The 22,783-nt window shown below is 38.9% G+C and overlaps 1 protein-coding gene across 2 annotated transcripts in view; it reads right to left on the minus strand.

The window, feature by feature from the left end:
• Positions 1–17,337, minus strand: part of LOC142348818 (ADP-ribosylation factor GTPase-activating protein 1-like) — a 112,473-nt gene extending 95,136 nt beyond the window's left edge. For both annotated transcript variants that reach the window (XM_075400341.1, XM_075400340.1), the window contains exon 1: positions 17,150–17,337. In XM_075400341.1, coding sequence (XP_075256456.1) covers positions 17,150–17,209 — 60 coding nt within the window. In that variant the 5' untranslated portion in view covers positions 17,210–17,337. The remainder of the gene's footprint in view (positions 1–17,149) is intronic.
• Between the last annotated feature and the right edge of the window lie 5,446 nt (positions 17,338–22,783).

A 22,783-nucleotide genomic window follows, 5' to 3' on the forward strand; every position in this document is an offset into this window, starting at 1 on the left:
ACTTGCGTTCACGCTTGTTCTCGAGTATCCACTTAATGACGAAAATAAGTTATTATAGAATCCGAGCATATATAAAATTCAAATTAAACTTCAAATAGAAATGAAATTCTGCTTATCGCAGGAAAACAGTCGGGATGTTGTAAATCCGGAAAATTATAAAAACTTTAATAAGCAAAAACGGGAGCCCATGGCCATCATTACGACGTCATATCTAATTAGGAAGAAAGATTTCACTCGGTAATACAATTGATGGACTTAAAGCATTTTTCTCCACTTTTTAGTTTTATGACATTCAACTAGTTGATTATAAGTTTAGTTCTAATTATCCATTTCTTAATTAATAATAAGTCTTTAGATGAATGGTAACAGGAACAAAAATTGTTTGCCCCAGTTCAACTGCTTTAATAGATATCAATGAAGAGAGATATGTTCTCAACAACGGGATGAGATTATCAATGGATATAGCCTCCATTGGAATCAAAGTAGAAGACGGGAAATTGTTGTCTTAAATGATCTCATAAATCTTACTGCAATCACGATTGAAAATCAATGTGTATACCTTTTCTCATTCCTCTTCTTCATCTTACTATCGTAAATTTCTCATTCCTCTTAGGTATCTTATCTTTAAATCGTAAATGATCTCTGACGCTTTGATGTCTGACTACTGTCAAAATATATACATGTATATAGGAATTGACTTGCTGCCCCGTGTTAAATTACTACGCTTTTAGTGGAGGGGCTTTCTCTCAATTGACTAATTTTTTCTGCTTTATATCACCATCGATGAAAGCCTTTCTCAAATAATACAAAACTTTATATTTTAAGTTAAACAATTTATAATAGTAATTTAAGTGAGACACAATAATATAGTCAATTACGCTTCTTGGGCTTATTTTCGAGAGCTGCGATGTAATTGGTTCGATAAATTTCACTCACTGAGCCAATTTACCGACGGAGAATTGGTTAACATAACCGCAAATGACGAGTGCACGCGCAAATCTATCGCAACCTGCTTCAGTCTGGGGGGGGGGGGTGAACTAAATTTACTACCGAGGGTTTCAAATGATGTCATTAGAGATTATTATATACAACTATAACCACTAAAAAAATTTGAAGTAAAAAAATACACAATTTCGGCGGACTTCAGCGTATTGAAATCCAGCGACTGGCGTTACATACATCAGGTAAAAACGAATTGAAGAACGGTTTAATAAAGTTCACTGAAATACATCTACGATTTCTATTTAATTGGATTACCAATCATTCCGAAAAAACGAATCATTCTGATAAACTACAAGCAAACGGCAATAACTGATCGTTTTAGACCAAATCGCAAATGGAGCGTAAACTACTAGATAAAAATTCCGACTTTATGCCCGCTATACAATCTATAGTTTAAATCTATAATTTTAAAAAGAACGCCGATTTCAATAAAAAGTTAAAAAGTCATACAATCGACATTTTTCATTTTCTTATTTTCATTAGACTAAAATTTATCTGCAAAACTGCATTTAAAAAACAATAGCGGATAAAATGGAGAGCAGAAGACAATGCAAGATATCTCCATGAGCAGGACATGCATGAAGTTTTGAAGGTTCTCAATTGTCTTGACGTCAAAGCACAAGTTGTCGACTTGAAAAGGATAGGGACATTCAGAAGCGAAAGAATTCGAACTATAATAATGAAAGTGTCTAATGTCTGGGAAAAACGACTCATTCTGTCGTCAGTTGCTAAACTGAGAAGTTTTGAACGACAAGTGTTCGTGAGCCGCGAATTGACTCCTTCTGAAGCTAGGCTCGAGCTTGAATCCTTGAGACGCCGCAAAAAAACTGATTGACGAGGGAACTGAGAAGAAACCTTCGAATAAAAGACCTCAAACTATACCAGAAAAAAATGATAGTTGGAAATTAAGGCCCAGTCAACTGAGGCTTCGAATTGACTAGATTCTGAAACAATTATGATGAAACGTAGAAGTATTCGACATCCAACGAAGGCTAAATTTTTCCAATGCGCTGCAGATAACCAGTCAATATGACATTGTCTATTTGACTGAGAGCTGGTTCACAAATGATATTCCCGACTCATGTTTGTTCCATGGCAATTACATCATCCACTGCCAATATAGACCCACTAAAAGCAGCTCAGCCACGAACCATGGTGGTGTTTTGATTGCAGTCAAACCTGAGATCAATCAAGAGAGATTGGAGCTGGAGATTTTAATTCAAGATGCTATTGTCCTGAAAATAAAAAACGATTGCGAAAACTTCGCATTGTGTTGTCTGAATAGCTCTCCAAAATTAAGTGTTTATCGTCATAATCCAGATCAGTGAATTATTTGTTTAGTCAACTTTTGCTGGTGGAATACAAAGCAGTGTTCATAGTTGGCGACATCAATTTTAGTAGAACAAAATGGATACAAAGCTATTCCACTGATCCAGATGAGAAACAAGGTTTGGATTTTCTACTGCAGAACAACATCACCCAACTGATAAACAAAGGCTCAAGGCAACCTCATGTTGTGTTGACTAACTGTCCCGATTGTGTTTATAACCTAACGATGGATAACAAGTTGAACCAGGCATTTAAGACAGATCATCTGCCATATTCCATACAGCTTATAATGTCAGTTACACCATCGAGCTACTACAGAAGCAGTGTAAAAAGAACAAAGCGCGATTTTTGTTTTTTCACTTGACAAAGGAGATTGGAAGGCGTTGGAAGAAAGCATTATCGAATGTCAATCTCAACCGTACTGTTTTAGTGATGTCAGTGTTGTACTAGTACTGGTACGAATGGTTTTTTAAGCTGATGAGCTCAACGTTTCCAAAGAAAGCAAAACATCGCATGAAACTAGCTCCGTGGGTTTCCAACCAAAGTTCTAACTTGATAAAGGTGAAGAACACTCGTGAGAAGACCTCCCATAAACCAAGATTGAAAACAAAGCTCGCAAAGTTTCAGAAGACTTGAAAGTCAGCCTTGAAGAGGATAAACTCAGCTTCGAAAGATCTTTTTCACAGTGGCATCTTAAAACATCCAAAAAAAATCACAGATCAGTGAAAAAACAAACCACTTTACCTTCTCAAATGTATTTTGAGACTACACAGGCTTCCAACGGCTTGGCTAAAGCACAACTGTTCAATACCAACGTCCAGTCTGTTTTCTCTAAGAGCACTTATAGAAGAAATATTAGCAAAAGGAACTTGCAACGACTGCACGAAGTTCACTTTTCTGAGCATGATATCAAAAATGTACGTGAGCAACTAGACACCACGAAGGCTAAAGGAGCAGATGGATTAGGCAACGTGTTTCTGAAGCGAATGGCAAAGGTTCTTTCCAAGTCGCTGAAAATTGTTTTCAATACTATTATAAATAACATGTGTTTCCAGATGTTTGGAAAACAGCGGAGATCGTGCCCATCTACAAAAGTGGAGATAAGCAAGATATCTCCAACTATAGAGGAATTAGCATTCTCTCCTGCACCTCCAAGGTCCTGGAAAAGCTATTGTTCGAAAAATTTTATGCTGTTACAGAAGATGTCCTGTCTAACGATTAACACGGATTCTGTCAAAAGAGGTCCACAACAACCCAGATGATGATGTTTCTGAATGAATTCCATTCCGTGTTAAACAGTAAAACTCTTTCTACACTTTACTTAGACTTCCAGAAGGCTTTCGATGTACTATGCTATGAGAAACTCTAGGAAAAACTTTATTACTACGGTTTCTCCGGGGGTGTATACGCTCTTATTGAAAGCTATCTGACTAATAGAAGACAGAGTCAGAGTGGAAATCTGAAGAAGTTACTGTTCATAGTGGTGTCCCCCAAGGGTCCGTACTCGGTCCTATCTTTTTCATCCTTTTTATAAACGATCTCAAATTGCCTAATGTCCAAATGCTTTGGCTATGCTGACGACTTTAAAGTTGTATCTGATAGCTCAGTAACGCTTCATATCGACGCGGCTAGGCTGTGGATGTTGAGTAACGAGAATTTTATGCAGCTCAATCTTTTCAAATGTCTAATGATCTTCAAGGGTGACGCGTCAGTTCGCATAGGGGGTGTTGAGCTTGCGACTCGGAAAGATTTACGCCTCATAGGCATCATGGACTTCAAAGGCCGAATTCCGTTCCGGTAAAGCCGACAAAGCTTTCTATTTGATCAGATGTAAAATCTGTGACTCAGCAGACAGTTATACATGCTTGAATCTCTACAAGGGCTACATCGTACCGATTTCGTTCTATGGAGCAATTTTGTGGAAAGCTTCGAAAAACGACCTGAAAATTATCGAGAGCGTACAAAAGAAAACCTCGAAAAGGAATTTAATATACTGCCCAATTGGCTACAAAGATAGACTCCAAATAATTGAAACTACTTCCTGTGTCGCTCTATCATGAGCTACATGTTCTACTAACCTTTATTGCAATTGTCAACGACAAGTTTCGTCTAGACTGGAAATCCGAAGTGGAAATTGTTAAGATGGATAAGATAAGTACAATACAAGTCATCAGTACAATACAAGTGCAGAGAAATAAAAATTAAGAGGAGCAAGCAAGAAGGAGACTTTTGGCTGCGAGCCACGACTTTGGCTAACCTCTTTGGACAGTATTTCTGTGTGGATGTGGCCAAGCTTTGCAATTACAAGACGAAACTCTCGACGGCGTATCAAAGCTATTTCAACCGCACTTTCAACGAGATGGATGTGTTCCTGGCGATTGACATGCAACTGCGCTGATTGTAGAAACATCAAAAAACACGAACTGAATGACTGAAATTTGACGAACTGAAATTTGACTTGGGAACTTAAAAATTTCCCTTGGTTATTCCCTAAATCTTGTGTTATTATTAGTATTAAAGTGATACATTAAATTTCAGATAGATTTTCATTTGATATATGTACAGCGCCGTTTTAATAGGACAACTTCAAGATATTCACTTTCCCGACAAACTTCCGATCTTTTGTTTCTAATGAATTTCTGTATTCCTAAACTCTGGACGGCTTTAGTTGAAACGCTTTTAACTCAACTGAAAGCAGTTTGCAAAAACTAGATTCTTGCATCATTTCTGTGTCAAAAAAATCACACAAAGAGATTTGGATCCCTCTCTCAATTATAAGCCCCGTCAAGAAATTTAAAAAACAAGCCAGCCAGAGTTTCTCTCCGACTGGAAGATCTGCCAATATTATTTAGTAGTAGTAGTAGTACAAAAGGATTTTGAGCAATCAGCTCAAGGGTTTGCAACCATTTACAAGATCCAATTTATTTTAGTTTTAGTTTATCGAGTGCATTGCAGTGTCCAAATCTGCACATGAGTTTCCATGTGCACTTGTCTACGTTGAAGAATTTTTCAAAGAAATGATGGTTGATTCTTTTCAGTGTAGTTCTGATCAGGATCAATCCGCAGTCCTTGTACAGACGTATTTTGGTTCGTCGAAAAAACGTTGTCGTAAGTTTTACGGAGTCGACTTTTCTGAACTTTGAATTCCTCTCTTTGTGCTTGTCGCGTCGTGTCAGTAGATTCATCAGATTCAGGTTGAACTCTTACGTCATACTGATTTTTGAGGAGCGAAAGTAAGAGAAGTAAGTCATGCATTTCGATGTAAAGACAGAGGGGGAATAAAATAAGCTCTATGAGTCGGTCTTTGTATGCTGCATTTGTTGCCACGATCCATTTGGTTGCCACTTTTTGGATATGTTCAATCTCCTGAAGGTTTTGCCTCTTTGGGCACCACGCCTGAGAGGCATAGGTAACGATTGGAACGATAAAACCAGTGCATGCTTGGAGTTTTGTTTTAACAGAGCAATTTACAGCAAGGTTTCTCTTAATTTGATGAGGGCACTCAAGGCTTTTGCTGATCTCTGATGACAGTCGGAATTCCAGGTTAGCTTGCAGCTTACTATCAAAACAAGGTCTCTTTGCAAGGTTCAATGCAATTATCGAGAAGACGGGCGCTTAATTCGCTTTTGATGTTGAGCAAGTCTGTTTTCTTGATGTTGGGTTTCATTTGATTTTCATTAAGCCATTTTCCCAATTCTGCTTTACGAAGTTCAATTCATTTCGACTGGAGACGACTGCTTTAAAGTCGTCAGCATATCCGAAGCTCTATGTCCTGCAGTGACACGGGCAAATCGTTAATGAAAAGCAGAAACAGTAGCGCGCCTAGTATGGAGCCCTGAGGGACACCAATTGTAACTAAGCGAGTGCTCGATAAGGAGTTATTGATTTTGACAAATTGGTGCCGTGCGGAGAGGTAAGAGTTTATGAGTTTCAGAAGTTCGCCACCAATACCAAAGGTTGCAAGTTTATTTATGAGTTGGGCAAGGGGACAGTATCAAAAGCTTTAGCAAAGTCTAGATACGAGACAGCCAAGTGATCAGTCGCTCTTGCATCATTGTCTTCGTAGACTTTGTCCAGAAAGAAGAGGAGCTGTAAGGTAGCAGATCTCCTTTTTCTGAAGCCAAACTGATTTTCATGAAGTGCTTTTCTGACATGTTCGTATACTACATCAAAGATGACTTTCTCGAAGACTTTCGAGCAACAACAGAGCAGATTAAATGGCGGGTAATTGCTCACGTCGGCTTTGTTCCCCTCTTTGAAAAAGGAGTAATTCGAGACACTTTCCAACAAGTGGGGTAAGTATTTTTGTTGATACAGGTTTGGAAATTAGTACCAGAGATTTGCCCAGGGATTCATGACACATTTTGAGAAGGTTAATCCCAACATTGTCGGGACCAGTTGATTTCTTCGGGTTAAAGTTTCTCAGTATTAAGCTTACCTTTTCTGGTGAGCACTTTAGGGAATTAAGTAGAGAGTCGTCGATTTCAGTTCTGGTTGAGTCTTTTCTACCGAACATGCTAGTGAAGTATTTATTGAACAGCTCGGCTTTAGCAACATCTTCGGTTGCAACACAACCGTTCAACTTTACACTAGGAAGGATTGACGGAGTTTTTCTTATACATTTCAAGCATTTTTCGATTTCACTGAATTTTCGGTTGTTGAAGACGCTACTTTCAAATTCGGTTAGATCGTTGTTAATTTCAGTGCGAATGTTTCGCTAACTTTTTGATTTTCAAGGCTTTCTGAAGGTTGTTTACTGCTTTCAACTTCAATGTTTTCAGTCTTTTGATGAGGTATGAGGTTGAACTACTAATCTACGGAGGTAACAGAGCCCGGTGGGAAGTGACCTTAGGGATAAATTTGTCAATTTGTTGCCACAGTCAGTGGTACTATTGTTTCACCAGTTGGTCAACAATACTAACAGTAAGGACTGATGGGGTTTTCTCTGATGTCCGAGTTAAGGGAGTCCCATTCAGCTCATTTAAAGGAATATCTCATGGATAAAATTATATTGCATTTGTTCATAGCAAATTGAATAAGTGTTAGGATCGGCTTGTTATCAGAGCAGAGCTTGTTATATATTTGATATTTGTGGTAAAGTCGCGATCGACACTTGAAATTATTACGATGTCGGGATTCTTGCAGAGTAGAACGTCCAGTTCAGTACGGCTGAAATTTGACAAGTTCAATTCGATAAGTTGTCCCAGGAAGTTGCTTTCATAAACGTTTTCAGAGGACATACTGTCCCAATTGGTATTGGAGAAGTTGAGATCGCCAGTAATAACGATGCTGTCACAGAAGTGAGTTTCGGTAAACAAATGGAGTTTTTGAAGCAGAAGAAAAGATTCAGTTTGTTCCAATTGACAGATACTTGGAGCGCGAGCATTATAAATATAACAGACTAACATAGATTGAGTTGATGACAAGAGTTTGAGCACACAATGAGCAAGATTCCTGATATCGAGATTCGTGGTATACACTGGCGTGCACTGCTATTAGCACACCAACATGTTTTGTCTGAGAGACATTAATTGGACGTTCACGTCTGTAGATATGATATGATGGCAAGAAGAGTGCTAAGTTTGGAATGTCGGAAACCAGCCACGTTTCAGTAATTCACAATAATTTTGGTCTGATGCAAGTTTTGGTCTGAGACAGTTTGAAAAATGCATTCGGTGCTAAAGGTCTAGAAGAATTCTTACGTTAAAGGATAGGATTGACAATGTTGATAGTCATTCCTGACCCTGTTGATCTGTTTCGCTGCTATTGGAGTACCGAGATTTGTCGAGAGGTGTCCAGGTGGAGTTTTCCAGAAGGTCAAGGCTCAGGTTTCGAATACGTACGTCCTTCGCGGTAAGGGAGTTGCTAAGGTTGTCAAGAATTTCATGGCGTGTTTTCAGGCACCCGTTGTGCTTTTTTGTGTCCTCACTATTCAATTCAGGACTGATGAAGACAGGGGCATCATCAAAACTGAAGTGCTTTAAATTAAGCGCAGATTTCAGTATCAGGTTTTTGCTGATGTCAGAGGCAGTTGTTACCAACAGGGGACAATTTTTCTTGCGGACCGGGTCGTATTTTCCAAGCCGAGCCGCTTTAGTAAGCTTTCGATCTTCGAGAATTCCATCGACCTGAGCAAAGTCAGTGGTCATTCGGTCAATGGGCTTGCCCTTTTCTTCAGGAATACCTCGGATAATGACTCCGAGTGTTGATTTGTCGGCTTTCTCGGGAACGGGCACACTCCTTCCCGGAGAGACATATCCGAGTGCTTTGCGGAAGCTAGTGCTCTGAGCCTCTTTAAGCTCGCGCATTTCTATCTCAACATCAGATACCTGATTTTTCCCAACTTTTTGCGTGAGTGATGCCATTTGTTGTTTTAAGGCTTGCAGTTGAGAGTCAATCTTTGAGTCACTGCTGGTGCCGGTTTTCGAAGTCTTTTTTCTTTCCGGTGCATTTTTTGCAGATGTGGAGAAGGTAATTATCCAGTTAGGCGAGGACTTCCATGCTTGCTTGACCGAACTCAGTGCAGGAAGTCGTGAGGTGCATGGTCTTCCTACAGAAGCAGCAGGAGAATCTTGGCCCCTTGACCTTTTTGCCGCAAGTCGAAAAGTCGTCGCGAGTCATGTTACCGGTCTTATGAGATTTGAGTTCGCTTTTTATCCGTTAACAGTTTTGAGATTTAAAGAGATTACTACTACCACTACTGACCGGAGTTCCAAGAGGAACAGGGGCAGACGCAGGAATTCGTGTTGCAGGTGATGACTTCAGTGTTGCCTGCCAGATGGAGTTCACATTTGTACTGCTAGTACAAGACCTTCTCTTTGGTATATTTGATGTCATTTAAACCGTCGTCGTTGAGATGTATCTTGTCCTTTCTGAAGTATCGCTGTCCTGAGACGTATGTACTCACACTTCTGAATTTCCAAGCGACTTGGGGTTTCTCTGGGCTTACGTGTAAGACAGAGAGAAAGAGAGGGAGAGAGAGAGATAGAGAAAGACTTTATTCTCTTTCGAGAACCATTATATTTTTAGCATATACTCTTGATTAGTTTGCATGAATTACAGACACAGCAAATGAAGAATGTACATGTTATTTCTGGATCAAATGTTTTTCGCTCTTCAGAGCTTTCTTGTTGTAACTGTCAAATTCATCGATGATTTTGTTTCCGAACCAATAGTTGACAATTAATACAGAACGACCGAAGAATGAGACGCTAGCGTGTTTATGGTTGTTCTTTAATTGCAGGACCTTTAAGGATAATCCGCGCAAACACCGGGAAGACTCCTGAAATACTACATACTTTGAATGATCATAGTTGTCCTTATATAACATCAGTTGCGATAGAAAAGAGAAAGTAATATATTCAATTTGATAGCAGAGTGGCAGAAAATTGTTGTTTTTGAGTTGCTTCAGGTAAGATGATTTTTGTCCAAATTTCCATAAGAAGCAGGAACGCTAGAAATCCTCTAACTTTTTAAGCATAGATACATCGAGATACCACGCAGGAAACCCATATAAAAGTCCGGAGAGGACAAGGCTCCGGTAAAGGTGGAGATTGACATGAGACGGAGTATTGAAAGGTACTTTCGCTTTCAGACTGAAGAAACATTGTCGAGCTTTATAGAGTTTAGAAGTAACGTGGAAACCCCATTTGAGATCATTACTGATGTATACACCCAGATCCTTGTGTAAAGAGACATTTTCCAGTACTTTATGTTGTGTCATAGAAATCTTAGCTAGCCATTAAAGTGCAAACATTTAGTCTTACGTGAATTTGCAATCACTCCATTGCAGATATTCCAAGAAAAACGGCGCCAAAGATTGTCATGGAAATTCAGATTAGTGAAAAGCATTTTAAGGTCATCTGCGAACAACCAAACCATGGAATCAAGGAAAATGCTCGGTGAATCGTTCACGAAAACCAAAAATAAAAAGGGACCCAATAAGGAGCCCTGCGGTACACCGCTAACACATGGAAAATTCGACTTCGATTTGTTGATTTGTGTAAATTGATATAACTGTTGCAAAGGTAAGACTCCAAAAGTCTGCAAAAACTCACATCAAGCTTAAAGCGGCAAAGTTTTTCAACCAAGATAGTGTGTGGGACCTTATCAAAGGCCTTCATGGTCAAAATAAATGGCAAACTTGTGTTGAGATTTACAGCTTAACACTTTGAGGTAATCCAAAATTTGCAGGACTGCTCCTTTGTGCGACTGGAAACCCTGAAATTGCTGTGTGTGAAGAAATTGCTGTGGGTGAAGCTCCTTTCAAGCATGAATAAAGATAATTGAATAAAATTCTTTCGAATAGCAGGGATACTTTTGGAAGTAGGCTGATTGGCCGATAAAATTTGATATCGTTGAGAGAACCACCTTTGAAGAGCGGAGTGATACGAGCAACCTTCCATATTGCCGGAAACGTACGGCATAGAATAACTGAATAGATAAGGTGAACTTTTCAGAAGTTTTGTTGGGAAACCGTCATGGGTCAAAGCAGAAGATTCCTTGATTTTGACAGAGAGAACGCGTTCTAACTTTATGTTGTCACCAAGAAATGTGGTGTCGATATCATAGACTTTGTCATTGAAATTTGATGCAAAGAAACTATTAAAAACTTCGGGTACTTCATTTTCGTCAATTGTTTTACTATTGAAAAACATGTGGTTAGGAATGGGGGAATCCTTCAAGCTATTCAAAAGGGCGAAACATTGGTTTGTAGTTGAAGTTAATGATGCATTGACAAAGACAATTTTATCGAGCTCTATTGATTGAGTGTAGTCTTCCTCCAGAGACCTAAGTTGCTGCAGATTCAGACGCGAGGGATTTCTCGAACACTTTCGTTTAGCAGTATTTAATTTGTTCAAACAATGTATCGTATGTGAGCTGTTATAAAAAGGTGAGACTATCCGTATCTTGCGCTTACTAGGAAAACAGGTGTCAATACTCCATGCAAAAAGGAATAGAATTCATCAACATTCTCTCCACAAGGGTAATTAACAAAAATGAAGGATATCCAAGTTGTTTCGAAGTTGATAAGATGCTAATAAATTGAGAAAGAATACTGGAATGATTCCACGTCGCATGATTTGTTCAAGGCATTGCTGTTCACTTTAAAAAGATGGGCAGATGATCACTCAGACATGATTTATCCTGTCCTTAATCGATAACCCTGTCCTTAATCAATAACCCATGAATATTGTCATCATTTGAAAGGATGTTGTCAAGTATATTTCAATGAATGTGTTGTTCCAGAAGTAATATGAGCACTGAGTCCCAAAGAACCAAAGTAGTCAACAAAATGCATTTTGCGACAGATTGGACTATACATTGTAGACCAATCAGTATTAGGAAAATTAAAATCACCCATAATAGATAAGGTAAGTGTAAACACATCAGGAGTGTACATATGGGTAGCTTATTTTAAAGTCTTATCACAAAACTCTTGAAATTATTGAACGGAACACTGTACGTGCTGGAGGCTGGGGGTAAATAACAAAGAATAAAAATAGCAATCTTGGTTGCACTTACTCTTATAAGAAAAGCAGTCACAAAATCATAATCTAAACCAATATGAAGGTCGAGAAAAGCTAGTTCACAATTTTTTCAACAGATGACAATGATACCCTCCCTCATGGGGTGCAATTTTACAATCTTTTCTAGACAAAACTCTGAAACCACCAAACAGGGAGCAAAAATAGTCATCGGATAGTGGAGAAAACCATGATTCAGTAATTAGGGCAATATCAATTTGATAGAAATCCAACTAGCAGACTAATTCTACAAGTTTGTCTTGAGTAATCATTCCACGAATATTAAACAGGAGCAGTTGGAGTTAATTAGTCAATCAGCCATGGAAGATATATGGCTAGCAAGAGAACTAAGTAATTCATCGGGAGAAAGTTTGTCATTGAGTAATTTCCCATCATAGAAGAGTTGCAAGTCACGGATACGAACAACGTTTCGTTCCAAGCCTTTGTTGATTCAGTTATAATTAGGTCTAAGAAATGCTTTCTCTTTTTGTCGGTCACGCCAATTCAACTTTGGTTTCACGAACACGCCACTGCCTTTCAACATATAGGCGTTAGCCATCAAGAGTCGTTTGTCGTAAACAGAATTCAGTTTAATTTCAATTGGCCGTGGTTTAGCAGTGGGATCGGGTTTCTTTTCACCAAGTCTGGAAGAGTTGGCTACAATATTTGGGGAAATTTGTATGGAGTGCAAAATTTCAGATGTCTCATGTTCTGTTGCATTGTCAAGATTTCCTTCCTTCACGTTGTAGAGCATGACAGTTTGGATGCAGCAACATCGTAGTCGTGTTGATTCATTGACTTTTTAACAACATCACTCCAGCTGGAGGACAATTTGAAAGTCGGAGTGTAATTGTTTTGATTGGGAGAAGATCTCAAACAGGCCTTGACCTCATCCAGTTTAGAACCGATGGAAGAAAAAAGAGAATTTGATAACTTAGCTTGTTTCAAGTGTTCCACTGTGTCCTTGAGAAGAAACAAGCCACTCCTTGGTCAGCTTCCCCGTCAAGCCTCGAAACTGCTCCGGATCCGCCGACAGCAGCTCGTCCACACTGGGGTAGTAATCCTTAAAACCGACACTTGATGTTGAAGTTGACCTCGCTTTCGATTGATCGTCAGGCATATCGAATTTGAAACTATTGAGACTCAATGTGGCAGTAGCTTCCAATATGTCAGCAACAGCTTTGGACCTGGGCTTATTTTCGTCACGTTCTGGTATGCCAAGTACGAATAGAGAGAGAGAGAGAAAAGACTTAATTCTCCTATACCGGAGTACCAATAATGGTAAAAGTTAGCATAAACTCACTAAATCTTTACAGCTTGAACATGTGCAACAGATAAAGTAAGAGCACCTAGAATTAATATTGAACGTCTTGTTTATTAGAAAGTTTTTGATCTTTTTCTTCATTCCAACTAAGCCGGGCTCAATGATATTATGTCGGTGAAGATAATTATATGATCTGACTGCACGAACAAAAAAGGAATCAGGGTGGCTGTTTGAAGGATGCGATGTCCATGTGAGGGGGTTCCAATATCGCTTGCGATTACTTCTGGTGGGCTCCTGGAAACATATAAAACGCGACAGATCGAAAGTATACTTTAGGTCTAAAAGGTCCACTAGAAGGCAAAATGTCCGATATTCAATGAGTAAGCTGATGGGTAAAACCCAATTATTCATCAAATGAAATTCGTAAGACTTAGTTTTCCCGAATACCCAAAAAAAGCACCGCTTTTGAAATAACTCAAGTTTTCGAAGTATAGTAAAATTTGCATTCCAGACTGGCGAAGCATATAATAAGACTGACAAAACAGTGCTCGAATAGAGGGACAATTTGACTCTTGAAGGTAAACTCCACTGAATAGATTGTTTTAAAAAGAAAAAAGATTTACTCGCTTTTGATAATTTAAGTTTCAGATGGGGCTCCCACTTTAAGTTGTGACTAATCAGTACTCCAAGATCGCTGTGATTCATTATATTTTCAAAAGGCACGCTGTTGATATCGACTTGATTATGACCTTTGAAAGAAATGCAGGTGGTTTTCGAGGCGTTTATTAACATAATATTTGCAACATTCCAGTTCATTAATTTGCTCAGGTCATTTTGAAAGTTCAAAGATTTAAAAAGTAACTTAAGCTCATCCGCATAAAGCCAGGCAAACGCATCCATAATAATCGACGGCAGGTCATTTATAAAGATTAAAAATAATATAGGCCCCAATACAGAGCCTCGAGGAACTCCGTTCAAAACTGGTAAAGGATAAGATGAATCGAGTCTGACCAGAACGGTTTGATAACGTCTGTTGAGATATGTTTGAAAGAAACTAGTCAAAGAATCATCGAAACCAATTTTTTTAACTTTTCGAGTAAAACTGAGAAAGGCACCTTGTCAAAAGCTTTGGCGTAGTCAAGATAAACAGCGAAAAGATTGTCCGAGTTTGAAGAATAGACAGTTTCCAAAAAGTCAAGTAACTGAATAACTGAGCTTTTGTTCGATTGAAATCCAAACTGGCGAGGTGTAAGTTTTTCTCTTATCTTACAGTAAATGAAATTGTGGAGTAATTTTTCAAACACCAAAGATAATTTGGAAAGAACACTTATTGGTCTATAATTTTGTATGTCCTTTACTGCCACGTTTGTGAAGGGGTTTAATAAATGAGTATTTCCATTCCTCAGGAAATGAGGCCAAAATGAATATGGAGCAGAAGACTGGCATTAGGAGCGAGGCAAACAGATGAGGGCACAGATGCAAAAGTTTTAAGGGAAACTTATCAAGGGCTACTGCAGGTTTTGTTTTTGCGATGGCTTCGAAAACTTTGGATTCTGTCATTTCGTATAGAATATCTTCAAGTTTTATATCCCCCGTACTCTCTATAGGTCTTGGTTTGTATACTTCGGCGTTGAAATTTGAAGCAAAAAATTTGTTGAACTCATCAGCTATTTGTTTATCGCCCGACAGCGTCAGAGTACCTTGTGTCATGGAAGGAGGGAGATGAGAAAATTTGAGACTACTTAAACGGTTGAAACCATCAGATAGAGAGCTCGTGTTGTGCCCAGTGAGGAAAGTTATTCTATCAAGCTCAATTGACTCTTCGAAGTCTTTAGTAGCATTTCTCAAATCAGCAAGGTTGGTACGTGTTGGGTTTCGTGATCATCGTCTGCGCAACGTCTGAAGTTTGTTCTGACAATGGATACTATGAGATGAGTAATAAAACGGGTTGAAAAGTCGTTTTTTAGTTTTCTTTCTGAAAGCCACTGGGATCATAGCAAGCAGATGACTATAAAAAGAGCTGACTACATTTGAAGGGTAACTTTCAAAGCTGAAGTTGGACCAGGAATTACTGAAAACCGATATTCCTTCATATGAGTTAAAAGAATATGTTGAGAGTAGGGGATCAAACTGATAAGGCGTCTTTTCTATAAAACATTCGAATACCAAGGGAAAATGGTCGCTGAGGGTAACATTACTTTTAACATTTACTTCGAAATGAAAGTTTTCTGTAATTAGTATATTATCAAGAACATTTCCAGCTTTGTGAGTAGCTTGAAAATTGGTGGGGAATAAACTATGTTGGTGAAAAAGATCTAGAAAGGCGTTTTCAGAGGAGCAGGTGCTAGACATTGACAGCCAATCTGTGCTCGGGAGATTGAAATCACCGAGCAAACAAACTGAAAAATTCAATTGAGAGTTCTCACGAAGAGCGGCAGTTTTAGCTTGAAGGATAAAATCGTTCAGTGTTCTGACGTCGACAGTGTAGTGACTGCAATTTGGTGGCAAATAGACTAATATGAAGTGAATGGTAGCATTTGGTAAAAAACAGTAGTACTGAACTTCCGAAGTCAAAATGGGGAGAAGAAATAACTTTCAGGTCCAGGTTTTGAGATTTAAGAAGTAAAACCCCAATTTTGAGAAGTAAAACCCCACCATGCAACCCCTTGATTCTGTCTGATCGGTCAATAACTTCAAAGGCGCCGAAAAGTGATAATACTCTATCGTCGAAAGACTCAGTTAGACAGGTTTCGGTGATAAAAAGCAAACTGATGTTTTCGGCTGTGGCGAAATCCAGTAACGCAGCACGTTTCAATATTTTTGTGAGACCGTGGATGTTCAGAAGGCAAAACTTGTAAGAGGCGGGTAGTCAGGTTAAGAGCGAGTTCTCTGATGGCTCGAAAGATTTGCATTTTCTTTGCACGCTCGGAATACTTTCTTTGCACGCTCGGACAAAACGTTTGCTATTTCAAAGATATCATTCGCTACTTTGGAGGCGGGGTGGAGGATAGTTGAAAGCCGTCGTACAAGTCGTTACCTCCGACGAAGAGGATGATGAGCTCCAACCTGTCCTTCATGTGTAGGAAGTTGTAGACGTGCTTGATACCAGCTCCAGGAAGCGAGAGCATGTTGAGATTTTCGGCGTCAATGTGGCGGGCCTGGGAATCAGCAGAGATTTGGTGGGTGCTGTCTTCCAGATGTGAAACCTTGACCTTCTCAACCTCTCAGTAGACATACACAAACCTTGACTCTAAAACCCTCCCATTGGAGGTCTCCAGTTCAAGGATTTTGCCATAACAAATCTATTTAATAAGTTTATCACAACAATTAGGCTATTGTTGTGATAGACTTTTTATTCAAGGACCCCCATGTCGTATCCCAATTCTAAATGCAGAGCTGACGCCTTACGGAGATTTAAAATGATCGAAAAACATGAACGTAAGTGGGCCTGCTACACTGTAAGCGAGACTCAAAGGAAATGCCATTATCGACTTCAAAGACCCGTTGCATTACTTTTCAATTGTCTCGTTGCATTTATACCTGTCCAGCATGCTTGCGAGCAACTCATGGTAATGTGAAAAATCGTCACAGCAAAGAAAGTCCTACTAACTAAAGCGTAATGAAAAGAACCCATTGGCATTGATATACAATCGAGCATCCTCAACTTTTTTGTACCTAATTTGTCAAGCTTACACCTCATAGAGTCTGACAAGGCTCCTATTTCAAAATCACACATTAAAATTCATTGAGCAACTTGGGATAAAATGTGGGGCATGAGCTACTGTAAAACCTTCCCCGCATGCGCAAATTGATCCCATTTCAATGGGCTCCCATCCGTCCTTAGGGCAATTCCATCCCCCTTAGTATCTATTTTCAACACAGTAAAAAAATCATCACAACTGCGGGACCTACAAGTTCCAGTATCGCCAAGCGGAACTGACAATGGGTTACAGCTGTCTTCTGAATTCCAAATTTCCAAAGTCATAAACTGAAACAGATTGTATGAAATTTTATGGCATATACTTACATTGTTGTCCTGCTGCAATCTGAGGTCTTTTAGTACGTTTCTCGTCCTCGGACTGGCCATTTTTTAGTTAGAGAAATCTTCCGCCGCAAATGATTGGCACAAGATGAGGCAATCCTCTATTTAGCTAGGACACGATGGAAACAAACTGTTGTTTTCAATTTCACTCCATTTAGTTTATTACATACAAACACCTAAAAATCATATTTATGAGAAGACCCTATATTTACCTAAATGGTCTTTTTAGGTATATTTACCTAAAAAGACCCTATATTTCCCAAGTCTTTTATTCGCTATATTAAACTTATTAAAAGAGTAGTTTGAAGATACACATACATACAGATTTCAAAATGCTACATCATTAGGATCTTTTGCGTTTGTGCCCTCCCCTTCCCCACACTTAGTGGGTGCATATTATTTGCACCCTAGACTCACGTGCCATATTTTTAAATAATAAATCACTACGTAATGGTACGTGCTCTGTAACTGGGGGAGCATAACGTACGGGGAGCACAAACTTTAAGATCCCAAAATTAATGTACGATATAAGACGGTTCAATTCGGTTAAATAATTAGGTAGCATTCGGTTAAATAGCGATGCACAGAACATTATAAAAAGCTTTCTTTCTAACAGACTTCAACGTGTAAAATTAGATTCAATTTAATCCAACTGGATAGAAGTTCAGGATATATGTAAACGATCTTTGTACAGCTGATTCTGTAACAATGATAGTGTGCTGATAATTGCCTAGTTTTTGGTTCCAACACGGATAAAAAGATAGCAAAATCCCTGGAAACATACATAGTTTAGCAAAATACGGCAGAGAACATCAATTAAATTTGAATTCTTCAAAACCGGGGAGTTCGTTTGTTTCAGCAAACAAAATGATCAAAGAAACAAAACCCAGGACACAATATTAGTAGATAACAAGGTAATCAAAAAGTCTAATGAACGTCAATATTTAGGACTAAAAATTGATAGCAAACCCAGTTTCAAGAATCAGGTTAAACAGATGTTAAAGATGCCTTGGGGGATAAAAACTATTTACTTTTTTTTTTCAGCGTGAGTTCCCTCCCCCTATATTCGTCGCGTGTGTTTAGTGCCGGCTTCAGCTTGCTGATATATATAGCTTCGATGATCATTAGTTTTTCTACTGACCGACAGGCGTCCAGAATTCTCCATTCAATGTCATTCGTGGCGCCACGACATTCAACTAGATGTTGACCCACCTGTGAATCCTTCTTTTGATGTTCTGTTATCCTTGTGGTAACATGCCGGCTTGTTTGCCCAACATAGATGGATCCGCATCCATTACATTTAATTTCATATACCACGTGGGATTTCAGATCTCTATCAAAGGATGATTTCAGGGTGGGGAGGCACGATCTTAATTTTCGCGTTGTAAAAACTACTTGCAATTCGCATAGTTTCTTCAATTTGCTTGCGAAGTTTTGAGAGAGGTTGCCTCTGTATTGTAGAAAAATAGTTGGCTTATCATTAGATTTAGTCTTGCTTTTTTGATGCTCTTTTGGTGTTGTTCATAATTGGTCTTTACCGCCACTTATTATTTTTTCTAGAGTCTGATTCACAATTTTTGAAGACCATTCCTCTGGATATTGATTTTTGGTCCAGCAAGATTTGTTCTTTTCAAGAGCCTGATCGAAGGCCAACCAATTAGAGGTTGCATTAAAAACCCTGTGAACCGTCCCTTGAATCACATTTTTCTTATGTTGAAGCGGTGCACAGCTGCGAAAATTCAGTATTATTCCAGTGTCAGTTGGTTTTTGATACCAATGACAGGTGATATTATTTTTGCTGCTCACATTTACGTTAATGTCAAGAAAAGCCAAACCCCCATCCATGTTCACTTTTTCTAAGGTAAATTGCAGGTTGTTGTGTAATGAATTTGCAAATTTTAAATACTCATCCGGGTCACCACGAACCGTGCAGATAATATCATCCACATACCTTTTAAACAATTTCATCTCCTTATCGTGTCCCACTGTCTGTTGGTTGCTGCAATAAGTACAAATCCAAACCACATCCTGCATGTTGGCGTATTCCTCATTCGATATTTTTTGGCATCTTGCATGAAACCAGTTTTTGCATGACTCACATTCCACTCCTTTTCCTCGGTAGGTCACTCTCCGGTTACAGTTTTTACTCTAGTATCTCTAGAGCAGATAGTATCTCTTGACTCTAGAGCAGATAGTATCTATTTACTCTAGGGCAGATAGTATCTCTTGACGTAAAAAGATTGTACACCAACGTTCCAGTTGGAGAGGCTATAAAAATAGCTCTAAGAGAACTCTATTCAAGCAATCTAGCTCCAGATATCCCAAGGTCCGCCATGAAAAGTTTGCTAAAGGTTGCAGTGACGAATGTTCATTTCAAATGTAATGGGATCTGGTATGTGCAATCAGATGGTCTGGCTATGGGTGCATCACTGGCTGTAATACTAGCAAACGTGTGGTTGAAATCGTTTGAGGCATCACTGCAAAAACCGGAACTCAGTGAAAACTTTTCCAGATCCGACCAAAACGTGAAGTGCAAAGACTGTAACCGGAGAGTGACTTACCGAGGAAAAGGAGTAAAATGTGAGTCATGCAAAAACTGGTTTCATGCAAGATGCCAAAAAATATCGAATGAGGAATACGCCAACTTGCAGGATGTTGTTTGGATTTGTACTTATTGCAGCAATCAACAGACAGTGGGGCATGATAAGGAGATGAAATTGTTTAAAAGTTATGTGAATGATATTATCTGCATGGTTCGTGGTGACCCGGATGAGTATATAAAATTTGCAGACTCATTACACAACAACCTGCAATTTACCTTAGAAAAAGTGAACATGGATGGGGATTTGGTTTTCTCGAGATTAACGTAAATGTGAGCAGCAAATATAATATCACCTGTCATTGGTATTAAAAACCAACTGCCACTGGAATAATACTGAATTTTTGCAGCTGTGCTCCGCTTCAGCATAAGAAAAAGGTGATTCAAGGGGCAGTTCACAGGGTTTTTAATGCAACCACTAATTGGTTGGCCTTCGATCAGGCTCTTGACAAGAACAAAACTTGCTGGACCAAAAATCAATATCCAGAGGAATGGTCTTCAAAAACAGTGAATCAGACTCTAGAAAAGATAATAAGTGGCGGTAAAGACCAATAAAGAACAACACCAAAAGAGCGTTAAAAAATAAAGACTAAATCTATTGATAAGCCAACTATTTTTCTACAATACAGAGGCAACATTACTCAAAACTTTGCAAGCAAAACTGAAGAAACTACGCGAACTGCGAGTAGTTTTTACAATGCGGAAATTAAGATCGTACCTCCCCACCCTGAAATCCTCCTTCGATAGAGACCTGAAATCCCACGTGGTATATGAGATTAAATGTAATGGATGCGGATCCATCTATGTTGGGCAAACAAGCCGGCATGTTACCACAAGGATAACAGAACATCAAAAGAAGGATTAACAGTTGGGTCAACATCTGGTTGAAAGTCGCGGCGCCACGAATGACATTGAATGGAAAATTCTGGACGCCTGTCGGACAGTAGAATATCTAATGATTATCGAAGCTATATATATATATATATATATATATATATATATATATATATTTATATATATATATATATATCAGCAAGCTGAAGCCGGCACTAAACCCACGCTCGGAATACTTTCTTTGCACGCTCGGACAAAACGTTTGCTATTTCAAAGATATCATTCGCTACTTTGGAGGCGGGGTGGAGGATAGTTGAAAGCCGTCGTACAAGTCGTTACCTCCGACGAAGAGGATGATGAGCTCCAACCTGTCCTTCATGTGTAGGAAGTTGTAGACGTGCTTGATACCAGCTCCAGGAAGCGAGAGCATGTTGAGATTTTCGGCGTCAATGTGGCGGGCCTGGGAATCAGCAGAGATTTGGTGGGTGCTGTCTTCCAGATGTGAAACCTTGACCTTCTCAACCTCTCAGTAGACATACACAAACCTTGATTCTAAAACCCTCCCATTGGAGGTCTCCAGTTCAAGGATTTTGCCATAACAAATCTATTTAATAAGTTTATCACAACAATTAGGCTATTGTTGTGATAGACTTTTTATTCAAGGACCCCCATGTCGTATCCCAATTCTAAATGCAGAGCTGACGCCTTACGGAGATTTAAAATGATCGAAAAACATGAACGTAAGTGGGCCTGCTACACTGTAAGCGAGACTCAAAGGAAATGCCATTATCGACTTCAAAGACCCGTTGCATTACTTTTCAATTGTCTCGTTGCATTTATACCTGTCCAGCATGCTTGCGAGCAACTCATGGTAATGTGAAAAATCGTCACAGCAAAGAAAGTCCTACTAACTAAAGCGTAATGAAAAGAACCCATTGGCATTGATATACAATCGAGCATCCTCAACTTTTTTGTACCTAATTTGTCAAGCTTACACCTCATAGAGTCTGACAAGGCTCCTATTTCAAAATCACACATTAAAATTCATTGAGCAACTTGGGATAAAATGTGGGGCATGAGCTACTGTAAAACCTTCCCCGCATGCGCAAATTGATCCCATTTTAATGGGCTCCCATCCGTCCTTAGGGCAATTCCATCCCCCTTAGTATCTATTTTCAACACAGTAAAAAAATCATCACAACTGCGGGACCTACAAGTTCCAGTATCGCCAAGCGGAACTGACAATGGCTAACAGCTGTCTTCTGAATTCCAAATTTCCAAAGTCATAAACTGAAACAGATTGTATGAAATTTTATGGCATATACATACATTGTTGTCCTGCTGCAATCTGAGGTCTTTTAGTACGTTTCTCGTCCTCGGACTGGCCATTTTTTAGCTAGAGAAATCTTCCGCCGCAAATGATTGGCACAAGATGAGGCAATCCTCTATTTAGCTAGGACACGATGGAAACAAACTGTTGTTTTCAATTTCACTCCATTTAGTTTATTACATACAAACACCTAAAAATCATATTTATGAGAAGACCCTATATTTACCTAAATGGTCTTTTTAGGTATATTTACCTAAAAAGACCCTATATTTCCCAAGTCTTTTATTCGCTATATTAAACTTATTAAAAGAGTAGTTTGAAGATACACATGCATACAGATTTCAAAATGCTACATCATTAGGATCTTTTGCGTTTGTGCCCTCCCCTTCCCCACACTTAGTGGGTGCATATTATTTGCACCCTAGACTCACGTCCCATATTTTTAAATAATAAATCACTACGTAATGGTACGTGCTCTGTAACTGGGGGAGCATAACGTACGGGGAGCACAAACTTTATGATCCCAAAATTAATGTACGATATAAGACGGTTCAATTCGGTTAAATAATTAGGTAGCATTCGGTTAAATATTTGACAGATCCAAACGCACTTTTGGATCTCTCGAAGTTATTTGATTCCGTATCTCTTGAGATCCTAATAGAAAACTAAAAATAATTGTTTTTGATAGCGATGCACAGAACATTATGAAAAGTTTTCTTTCTAACAGACTTCAACGTGTAAAATTAGATTCAATTTAATCCAACTGGATAGAAGTTCAGGATATATGTAAACGATCTTTGTACAGCTGATTCTGTAACAATGATAGTGTGCTGATAATTGCCTAGTTTTTGGTTCC

The sequence above is a fragment of the Convolutriloba macropyga genome, chromosome 10 (assembly GCF_964194025.1).
Source record: "Convolutriloba macropyga chromosome 10, txConMacr16.3, whole genome shotgun sequence".
NCBI lineage: Eukaryota > Metazoa > Xenacoelomorpha > Acoela > Convolutidae > Convolutriloba > Convolutriloba macropyga.